This window comes from Capsicum annuum, chromosome 4, assembly GCF_002878395.1.
Source record: "Capsicum annuum cultivar UCD-10X-F1 chromosome 4, UCD10Xv1.1, whole genome shotgun sequence".
NCBI classification, from domain to species: Eukaryota; Viridiplantae; Streptophyta; class Magnoliopsida; order Solanales; family Solanaceae; genus Capsicum; species Capsicum annuum.
In genome coordinates, this window is record NC_061114.1 from 189,652,670 (window position 1) to 189,664,861 (window position 12,192).

At 33.5% G+C, this 12,192-nt stretch overlaps 1 protein-coding gene across 2 annotated transcripts; it reads left to right on the top strand.

The window, feature by feature from the left end:
* Positions 1-836: 836 nt before the first annotated feature.
* On the top strand, positions 837-2,385 carry LOC107867643 (stress protein DDR48). 2 transcript variants are annotated; one of them, XM_047410878.1, is made up of 3 exons: positions 887-1,278; positions 1,354-1,637; positions 1,978-2,385. In XM_047410878.1, the coding sequence occupies exons 1-3, from the start codon at positions 981-983 to the stop codon at positions 2,158-2,160; spliced, it is 765 nt and encodes a 254-aa protein (XP_047266834.1). In that variant the 5' UTR covers positions 887-980; the 3' UTR covers positions 2,161-2,385. The 2 variants fall into 2 exon arrangements, with proteins under 2 accessions (XP_016569463.1, XP_047266834.1); XM_016713977.2 differs by having other exon boundaries at positions 837-1,637.
* Positions 2,386-12,192: the final 9,807 nt, after the last annotated feature.

The window sequence follows — 12,192 nt, forward strand, 5'->3', positions numbered from 1 at the left end:
ATTCGGCTTAAGCAAATCCGTGTCCTAAGGCAAAAATCAAACGGAGGCCTTACGATTTTAAGAAAAAATAATTATTTTTATAATATCTATTTTTAAAATTATATAATCGTATTTAATAATTCATTTTGAATCAATAATATAGTCAATGCATTAAAATGTTTTTACTATATCAAACTCCTAAATTTTTTTTATATAAAAAGTTTCTTTTTTCTATAAATAGTATTTAATTATTTCTTAAAATTTGTATTTTATTATTACTAAAATAAAAAAAAATGAGGCCCCTCAAATTTTGGGGGCCTTAGGCGGCTGCTTTTTCTCCGAAAGGGTTGAGCTGCCCCTAGATTCAAAATTTTAAAAATAAAAATAAAAAAAAACTTTTGAGTCTTATTGTGTAAACTAAATATATGTAAAATGTATCAATATAGTTTGATCTTGTAGTCTTAAAAGTAGAAAACTATAGTAAAAAAGTTGTCATAGAGAATTCATGGAATAATATGTATAGGTAGTTAATGATATCAAAATAGTTTGATCTTGTAGTCTTAAAGTTAAAGTAGAAAACTGTAACCAAAAAGTTGTCATAGAGAATTCATGGAATAATATGTATACGTAGTTAATGACATACTTAATCACGGGGGAAAAACAAAACAAAAGTTTGTTCTCAGTAAACAAGAAAAATGAATAATGCGAGTATCTTTTTGATTTACGCTGACTATGACAATGGAGTTAAGCTTAGGTCGATTATTTTTGCCTTGGACATTGAAAATCCACGTAACAAACTTCCATCATGAACATTGGATAAGAACTCGTACACGTTCATTGGACAAACTAATTAATTGGTCCCCACTTCTCCTCACATAGTCCAACACTTATAAATACCACTAAATATTAAGAAGAAAAAAACATCCCAAGTATTTTTTACAACTTTGTTCTTCTTACAAAAGTAATTTACACCGTCACTCAAATTATCACCCAAAAACATCATGGCTGAAGAGAAGAAACACCACTTTGGTGGTCTCTTCCACCACCACAAGGACAAGGAGGAAGACACCCCCGTCGAGAAAACTACCTATGGTGAAACAACCTATGGAGATAGTGAAAAAACTAGCTCTGGTGGTGATAATACATATGGCGAAAAAACTAGTGCCTATGGAGATAATACATATGGAGAAAAAACTAGCACCTATGGAGATAACACTACATATGGTGAGAAAACTAGTTATGGTGATAATACATATGGTGAAAAAACTAGCACCTACGGAGGAGATAACACGTATGGAGGTGAGAAAACTAGTTATAGTGATAATACATATGGCGAAAAACCTAGCACCTACGGAGGAGATAACACGTATGGAGGTGAGAAAACTAGCTATGGTGGAGGAGATACGTATGGAGATAACAAATATGGTGAGAAAACCAGCACCTATGGTGAGAATACATATGGAGAGAAAACTAGTTATGGTGGAACTGAGGAAGGTGGCTATGGTGGAGGAGCTGCTGCCTATTCATCTGAGACTACTAATTATGAAGACACCACTGAAACCAAAACTGCTGAGGATTATAAGGAAGAGAAAAAACACCACAAGCATCTTGAACATGTCGGAGAACTCGGTGCCGTTGCCGCTGGCGCCTTTGCTTTGGTAAATAATTTTCCTAACAATTAATACGCCTATGATAGTATTTACTGTGTGAGCAAAATATCCTTAAGGACATTACTTTTCTTGACACACCATAACCTAAATTCTATGTATTCTCCATATGTAGTAGTGATTTTTGCAACAAAAATTTGCAAGATATACTAATCATGCATCTAAAAGATCACTAGTACGTGTAATTGCCTATGATAAGTGAAATTAATAATTCAAGACATGTAATGGTGACCACATTTTTAATTACTTTAATACGGCCGGGTCTAACTTTTCCTTTTGATGATCACTTAATTTCTTCCATTAATCTTTTTGGTGTGAATGAATGTTTCAGCATGAGAAGCACAAGATAGAGAAGGACCCAGAGAACGCACACAGGCACAAGATAGAGGAAGGAATAGCAGCAGCAGCCGCAATTGGGTCAGGTGGATTTGCATTCCATGAGCATCATGAGAAAAAGGAAGCAAAGGAAGAACAAGAGGAAGCTGAGGGAAAGAAGAAACATCATTTCTTCTAATTTTCTCTCATCATAGCATTTCTTTTCTTCCAAAATATATGATGTTATGAGCTTTGTGTGCTTGCTCTATCCTTGTTTGTTATATTGAGCACCTAAATAATGTGTATGTGCGTTACAGTCTTGTGTTTGATCATGTAAGCGTTACTGGTAAATTTGCCGTTTTAAGTCATGTACATGCATGTTCTGCACTTTGGAGTGCGAATAAAATTATACCTGTTATAAATATATTATACTTTACTATACATAGTGAATGTCTACTTTATCATATATAGTGAATATCTATTCATGAAAAAGTTAGAAACCCAAGGTGAGTTTTCCCTATAAATAAAAGGATTTTCCCTTCATTGTAATAAAACTCCTCAGGGATCCCATGAGAAATAAAGAAGTCTCCTCTCTTCTCTTTTCATTCTTCTTCTTCTTTGCTTTATATTTCATAATACATTATTAGCACGAGACTGCCAAACAAGGTGAGATTATAAATCTAAAGGCAATTTTAAGGTTAGTAATTCCTTTTGTAATTTGTCTTTTGCTACTAATGATATAATTATTGTTGGATTTGAAAAACAAAAGTGATTTGGAATCACTTATGCTTTAAAAAATATGATGATTAATTTAAGTCTCATCTCATTAAGAGGGTAAGACATTGGGTTAAAAGTTTCAATGCACCATGATGATAAGATGTTGGTTCAATTCCCACTGAGTTATGCCTAAGATGTATTTATATGTATAAGAAGTTGAGTTTGAATCTCAATGCACCATATTAATGATATTATGATGGCTAAGGCAAAAATAATATGCATTTGATGAAAATTCATGAAACTTGTCCATTGAATATGCTTCATTCCATGAAGTGAATGTGATAGCAATATATGATAAGTTTGAAAGATGACAATTTTCTTCATTCTTGAAGTGAATGTGGTAGCAATATATGATATACTTTGAAAGATATATATGCCTCGATGTGCTCCTGATGTAGCAATATCATGAAAGAGGTTACAAGCTATTGGAATTTGATAGACTTAAGGCACGATTGTATTCCATTCCTGGGGAATGAGAAGTTTATTAATACAAACGTGCACTTGATTATATGATGGTATCACAACTCACCTCCAAAAAAGGCTGAATGATTGAGAAGAGTTATTTTGAAATCTACTTCTAAAGTAGTAAATTTGAAATTTATTCATGTAATAGTAAATCTAAGATTTATTAAAGAAAAAAATAATACATGTCATGGTAAACTTATGTTTACTACTATAAATGCATTCATAAGGTTATATGAACGATTGTGACATCTTGAAGATGTGCATATCTAGTATTAGACATGCATTGAAGAACTAGAAGATTCTTCACGAATTATTTATGTCACTTGTTCTCATGATAAGTTGGTTGGACCAACTAATATTGGGATTAGATCCCTTAAAATCTGAAAAGTATAAAAGGTGAATAAGGGCCCGTTCTCCTATCACGTGATATGTTGAAAAGATGCATCAATAAGATGATTACATGTACATTTTTTGTCAACCTGCAGTTTGACATTCATAAAGTTGCTTGCTCAATAAAATTGAGTTAAGAGCAGAACTTTCAGATTGTGTAATCAAGGTAATTCATCTTGATAATGCTAATTAAGTTGGTGTTAAATGCCTTCGATAAATAGTTGAATCATTGCTTATGAGAACAAAGACACATGTGTTGGTCTGAAGTATGATATATTGCATATAATAACACTTGTTTGCATTAGACCAAAAATTATTATTAATACTTCCCTCTCAATTGGTTCAAGGTCAGGAATCAATTATTCTATCTAGTAGTTTTGATGTGTGGTATTTGATAAATGAATATATCATAATGCATAAAGATGGATTCCTCAAAGAAGATAGATGATATATGTTAGTTTTTCTAACATAAGGGGGAGATTATAAACAACTATGAAATATGTTAGAAATTATCATCAAATCCTTATTCAAAAGACAATTCAAGTCAAATGTCGAAAGCATATCATATTAAGCTGCAAGTGCTCTTATTTTGTGTTCCTAAAGGATAAAGTCTATGCATGCGTGAAACGTGGTAGACCAATTGGTTCCTAATGAAATAATCCTTGAAAAGGATAAGGAGAAAATGATCATAATAAGAAGGCAATATGATCTTGAAGAGCCTACGACATAACACTTCATGAAACCTTATGAGAAGTTCAGGTACCTGAAAATAATGAAGTGATGAGATCTCAAAATTTATGTCGCATTGTGAATTGATATAAAATGATATATCATTATTAATATTTTTGATAAAATATTAGCCTAATATTAAAAAAGATTACGAGGATTTGAATTCTGTGTTTATTGAAGCATGCTGATGTAAAAAATATCTATTAAGTGGCATGAAAGGATGCATCTTGATTAGCATAAAAACTTATTTGATTTACAGCTCAGACACTTGAAAATGTCACACATGATATGTTGACTATTGTCACTTGACAAAATTTATATGAAAAGTTTGAGGATTCAAAATGTTTTTGAAGCATATAAAAGTTTCTGGGAAACTTATTTATATATAATCCTTATATAAAAATTGTTGGAACTCTTGGAGAGTTTTCAAAGCAATAAATTATTTGCTGAAATGAGAAATATACCAATTTGAATTGGTTATAAAGTACCATATCTTAGTGCAATTAGTGCACTCATGTATCTTGCAAATAATACAAGATCCGATATAACCTTTTTGGTCAATTTGTTAGCAAGGTATAGTTCTGCTCCTACTGAGAGACATTAAAATTGGATAAAACACATGCTCTTATTTTATTCTAAAGATTGCAGTCCTGATCTTCTTGATTATGCTGATGCTGGGTATTTATTTAGTCCGCATAAATATCGGTCTCAAATAAGCTATATGTTCACATGTGGGGATACTGTTATATCTTGGAGATATTCAAAGTAGTCTTTGTAGCCACTTTATCAAATCATGCTGAGATAATAGCTATTAATGAAGCAAGTCGAGAATGAGTATGGTTGAGATTCATGATACATCTCATTTGAGAAAAATATGGTGTTAAATGTGATAATGTACCCATAATTTTATACGGAGATAATGCAGCATGTATAGCACAACTTAAGGAAGGATTCATAAAAGGAGGTAGAACGAAACACACTTTATCAAAGCTTTTATACATACACGAGATGCAACAGAATGATGATATGTAACACCCCACATTTTGAACTAGAATGAAAATTCGTCATTCATATGCGTAGATGTTCCAAAGCCTTGAATCCTATGTAAATTTGGTGTGTTAATCAATTATGTAGTGTAGGAATCTATTTGAGCATGAATTAAGATCATATAGGTCCCCTAACTCAAGGACAAGTTGAAAGCTTTCCTATCGTTCAAGTTTTAGTGAGCGTCAAAACTTGGGTTAGCTTAAATCAACCATAACTTCTTGTGTATATCTAATTAGAGGACCTACTATATATCAAATAAAATATCTTTATATTATATTTCCAACGATACCAATTTCGATAAAATCCGACATCGGAGCAAAGAGTTATGCCCATTTTACTCTAGTATGTTAGCCTAGAAAACTGACTAACGACATTTTGTGATAAGTTATCACAAGTGTGACGATTTATCACAAATGTCATCAGCCTTAGGGAGAAATCCACCTCAATGAAGACATTTTGTGATAAGTTATCACAAGTGTGATGACTTATCACAAATGTCATTAGCCTTAGGCAGAAATCCATCAATTCCAGCCCCCTAGTGACGATATTTGTGACAACTTATCACAAGTCTGACGGCTTATCACAAATGTCGTCAGCCTTAGATTTTCAGTAATTGGAAAATGGTTTAGTAAGGGTATTTTGGTATTTTCCTTCACCTCCCAAGACTTATAAACCTCAAGGTACGTAACTTTCTCCTATTTTTCTTCAGTTAAACATCTCAAAAATCCTCTCTTACACTTTCAACCACAAGATTAGGGTTTTTATTAAAATCATCTCCCAAAAGAAAAATTCAAGCCCTTTTTCCAAGATAATCAAGAATTAAGTTTCTCAATCCAAGAACTCTCTAGAAACTCATCAAAGTTTCCTTTCTAAGGTATGTGTAGTGTTCATCTATGGATCCTTTTTATCCATGGAGCTTAAGAATCATGTTTTAAATTATATATTATGATTTTCATGTTGTGTTATGACTATATTCATATTGATGATTGTTGTTTGGATTCAAGGTTGTATCTTGATGTGTTTTTCATAAAGCATGTGAGTAGGTTAGTTGAAACTCATGAATTTTGGATGGATTAGGATTGTCAAATTGAGAAGTACACCTATGCCCAAAGTTGTGCATATAAGGTGTTTGATAAAATGCCAAGAATGATAGAATCCATGTTTTTATGACTTAATAGTGCTTAAATTACAGGTCCATGTTCTATTCCTTATGTTTCCACATGAAGTCCATGTTATTGATATGTGTTGTTGTTATGAGTTGTTATTATGATATGAAATGTCCATGATATTGAGGTATGCAAGTATACCCATGTTATATGTATTCCCTTTCATATATAAGGTGTTGAGAATCATATGTAGTATGAAATCCCCTACTTAATATTTTGAATTGTGGATGTTATTCCTATGATCAAGAAGTATCATGTGTGTCAGCTTTCTTCCATCGAGTCCTAGGGGGTACTTGTACCCAAAAAATATAACTGTGTACCTAGAGCTGAGTTAGTCTCAAGATAATCTCAGTCGTGCTATGATCAGTAGAGCTCAATCAGTTACAGAATTCAAAACTCTCAGAGAGTTATACAATTTAAGAAATCTCAGTAATCTAAGTATCGTTATCATTCTATCTCCAGTTCAGTACTCAGCTCATATCTCAGTAGCATTCAAGAAGTCAATTCAGAACTTAGTATCATTCAGTCAGATAGTAGAATTCAGACGTATTCCGTCAGATAACGAAATCAAGTGAACTCAGCCAGATCAATCAAGTAAGATAATTAGTAACAATATTCAGTTCAGTCTAAGTTCAGTTAAGGATCAGTTTAAAGTCTTTCAGTTGGGAGTAGGAACTAGCACCGAGCGAGTGCAGGATGGCGGGTTTCCCCGTTAGAGAGGCGAAGTCATTAGCAACAATACCTGTACTCCAGAACTATATAGCCAGTGCAGGATGAGGAGTCGCCCATCGGATAAAGGCTTGACTACCTGCAGGAGTCTATATAGCCTTAGGCTGACTTTCTCTTGAGGGTCACCTGTTAGAGAGGCTTGACCAGAGGGGTCTTTACCTGTGGCTTGGTATTGACAACCTTCCAGCTGGGGTTATAGGTTGGACCCCACTAGTTTAGACTCGGGGCATATCGGTTAAGTGAGAACTCCCACAGTTATAGTTTTAGTATCAGTCTTCAGAGTAGAACTCAAAAATCAGGACTGTCAGATACAATCATTAATCTTAGTAGGAAACTCGGATAGTTCCAAAGATTCATAGACCACCCGCTAGATAGGCTTGGTATAACATAAAGTTATTCAGTATTAATACTTATAGAGGTCACCCATCAGATAGGCTTGATCTCAGTCTCAGATTCAGTTGAGTATTCTCAATATCAGTTCCAGAGATTACCCATTAGTTAGGCCTGATCTCAAGCTTAGTCACTCTTAATCATTATTAGAAGATTTGTACTATCAGATACAGCCGCTCAGTATCAGTTATATTTGTTAGGCCGATCATCACAATTATATCAGTTAGATCAGTCATCATAGCTTACGTTATCAGTATTCAGTTTCAGGACTGTTAGACACAGTCAATCAGACCAGTTCTTCATAATGCGAACTATTAGAAATAGTCATTCATCTATTCAGTATCTCAGTATCAGTAAACTCATGTTGTCAGCATTCCGACTCAGTAGTCAGTATCACCACGAGTTTAGGTATAGTTACTTATACATGTATGTATTCTCACGTTTATATTGGTCAGCATTGTTCATGCATATAAACCCTTTGCATTTAGCCTACCTCACTCGTATACTCAGTATATTTAGACGTATTGACACATTCGCGCTATGGTGTTTTATTTTATGTCATAGGTTTAGAGGCACGAGTTCCAAAGCAATAGTAGTATTATAGATTTCAACAGTCAGAGTTAGAAGTGATTCCTTATCCTTCGAGGACATGATTATTTCTCTATCTTCTCATTGATTAGTTCATTAGTCGGAGTTATTTGGGGACATGTCCCATCAGCTCCTTATTCAGATTATTTAGACAGTAAAGGCTTTCAGACTAGATATAGTTTAGATTATAGACTAGATTCAGACTTCAGTATTTCGGTTTTGTTTTGGTAGTATGATACCACTTTATTTAGACAGTGTTATTATTCAGATTATGTTTAGTATTGAACCTTATGGCCTTTCAGTTTATATTTCCGTATTTATATTCATATATTATGCAGTGTACATGTATAGATATCAGTCATGGTTTAGCTTGTGGTCCCTCGGGGTCATGAGCATTGTATAGCTTTTCGGTTAAAAAAATCGGGGTGTTACATGATATTAATGTGCATCAGATTCGTTCAAGTGACAATGTGGCTGATTTTTTCACCAAATCTCCTTCAATTTCAAGTTTCAAGAAAATGGTTCACAAGATCAGGATGCAAAACCTTAAGGATATTCTTATTAGGGGGAGCTAATACGTGCTGTACTCTTTTTCCCTTACAAGGATTTGTCCCTCTGGGTTTTTCTTGTAAGATTTTTAATGAGGCAGCCTATATGCGTATTGTTAGAAATGTGTACGCTTTTTTCTTCAATAGATTTTTTTCCTACAGGGTTTTTTCTAGTAAGGTTTTAACGAGGCACATTGTCTATTAATTAGACATTCAAGGGGGAGTGTTATAAATATATTACCATAAATAGTGAATGTCTACTTTACCATACATAGTGAATGTCTACTTTATCATATATAGTGAATATCTCTTTATAGAAAAGTTAGAAACCCCAAGGTTAGTTTTTCCCTATCAATAAAGGAGTTTTCCCATCATTGTAATAAAACTCTTCAAGAATCCCCATGAGAAATAAAGAAGTCTCCTCTCTTCTATCTCTATTCTTCTTGTGTTTAATTTATATTTCATAACAATACCTACATTTTAATACAATGTTGTTTATATTAATATTTGTTTCAATTACTCATTTATAAAAGAAAAAGTGAAATTTCTATCTTTTAAGCAAGTAAACATTGCAAAAAAGCATTTTTCTCTTGTTCCATTTATCCTTTGCGCAAATGATTTCTGTAAATAGTGGAGTGGGATGTACATTACGTTGGGAATTATTTGATTCAATTTATGTGGCATATTTTACTTTTTTAAGTTCAAATAAGATAAGTTTGACCATGTATTTGAATATGAAATCTTCAATTATTTGAAATAAAATTTATATATTTGAAACTATGTACTATATTGACGATTCAAAATATTTGAAACACATAAGAACATACGGTCAAATATAGATATGTTTAAATTTTTAAAAACAAAAAGTGACATATAAACTAAAACAAAAGAAACAAAAATAATTAAAAAAGGACTGACATTGTCTAAAAATAAATTATATGTAATACCCCGTATTTTCTTAGCTCATTTTAATTCTCAGTACATGAGTTATTCAATATAAAATTTTTGAAGTGCTCAATATTTTTCAGGGAGCATACCAATGCGTAGGAAATTCAGCCAGCTTTTTGACGATATAAAATTCGCCCAAATCCGATACCCGAGCAAAGAGTTAGAGCAATTTTAGTAAAGCAGTGTGCCAACTGGCACTTCAGCGCATTGCGGAGCTAGGAAAAATGGCAATTTTCAAATCCAGTGAGCCTCCCCAATCATGGCGTGTTGCGCCAAGCAAAATTTTAAGAATTGTCCTTTTCCAGTGTTCCAACGCGATCCCACCGTATCACGATGAACCCCAAATTCGTATTCAGTATAACTTTACGAATTCACCGCGTCGCGCCACCAACCACATTCCCAGTTGTCAATTTCCAGTGACACGGTGCAATAGCGCCGCGTCGCGCCAAGGGCCCAGTTCAAAAAAATTTGATGAAAATTAAAACTTTCATCCAGGGTTAAATTAGTCTTTTCCCATGATTTTTATATGCTCAGATATAAGATTTAATCCCTAAAAATATTTTAAAGTCATTCTTTAATCAATTTTACCCAAATTAAAGTCATTCTCTCTCAAAGGGAAAAATCCAAACTTCAAGAAAACAAGAGCAAAACTCAAGAAATTCCTCCAAGAACTCCAAGAGCTTATCGATCCAAGTATGTTTGGTGTTCATCTATGGGTACCTTTCACCCATAGAGTCCAAGAATCCCTTTTTAAAAACTATAATTTTATGGAATTGTGAATTCCCATATTTGAAATTGATTGTATGCATATCTATAATGTTAATTAGGTTTTCAATCCATGATTATTATAAGATTCATGAAATTTAAAATAGTTTATGTGATGAATTATGTGAATTTCATGCTAAACCATTGAATTTGCAATTTAGTATTGTATTCATGATATCATGTATTGACCATTATCATGTGAAATAATCCATGCTCCCCAAGTGTTTGCTAAAATGCCTATGTGAAGTAGATAGCGGAATCATGACATGTCATTGTATGGTCCCAATAATGTACAAGCCTTTACGCTACAAGTGTTTGATAAAATATCTCTATGAATGAATTATGGACAAGTATACATTGTTAGGTCTCTCAAGATCATGCTATGCTTTATTTCATGCTATCGATTTTTGGGGGTATTTAATACCCGACAAGCTAGCTGTTTACCTAGATCTAGTGTTAGTTACAGAATAGTATTATTCATGTCACGATCAGTAGAACTCAGTTAGTTATAGAACTCAGTAAACTTAGTCAGTTATAGAACTCAGTAACAACTTAGTATCAGTCTAGTCCAGTGCAGTATAATCAGTCCAGTATCTATTCAGTTGGGAGTAGGATTCAGCACCGAATGAACCAAGGATGGGGAATCACTTACTAGTAGAGGGTGTGATCCTTAGAAGTAGTCCTTGTATTCCAGAACTGCGTAGCCAGCGTAGCTTGAGATATCAAACCTGCTAGTTGAGGATTGATGACGTATTTTTAACCTGCCAGATTAGGGTTCCTCTATTCTCATTAGAGTACCTACTAGATGAGGGTATCTCTTTAGCTTGTCTTTACCCATGGCACGGTACAGACACCCTTCCTATTGGGGTTACAGATTAGATCTCAACTCAGTTATCTTATTTGGGGCATGTCGATTAGATGATTACCTCCCACAGTTTCAGTTTTAGTCTTCAGTATAGAACTCAATTCAGTTCTACGGAATCAGAATTGTCAAACACAGTCAAATAGTATCTGTAACTCAATTATCAGTAATCTTAGTTTAACAATTACTCAGTATCAGAATTTAATGCTTAGCTTCAGATAAGCTCAGTTACAGTACTCATACATGTATATCCATAGTATTGCTTACTCAGTATTTACAGTAACTCCAGTTATTCATGTACTTTCATATTCAGTTAATCTATATCATTTCAGTCAGTTATTGTTCATACATATGAACCCTTGCATTCAACCTTACCTCATCAGCATACCAGTACATTACACGTACTGACACATATTTTCTCTTTGTGCTATGATGTCTTATATCATAGGTTCGGATGCTTAGGTGCTTGATCTGCATAGATAGATTCAGATTCAGTCAGTAGTATCAACTTTTGTGCTTTTATTTTAGTATTTTCAGTAGCTTTAGTATTTCAGTAGTCAAAGTTAGTTGGGGGCTTGTCCCATCAAGTCCATTTTCAGATAGTTCAGTTAGAGGCTTTTCAGACTAGACTTTCAGACAACATTTAGTTTTATAGATTATTATTACAATTGTTATTATTTCTCAAATTCTTATATTTTGAACCTTATGGAATTTCAGCCTATTTTTTGCATTAGTATTACTATTCAGTGCTCACAGTAGATATCGGTCATGGGTTAGCTTATAGTCCTTCGGGATCGTAAGCATCGTGTAGCATCCAGGGTACAGAC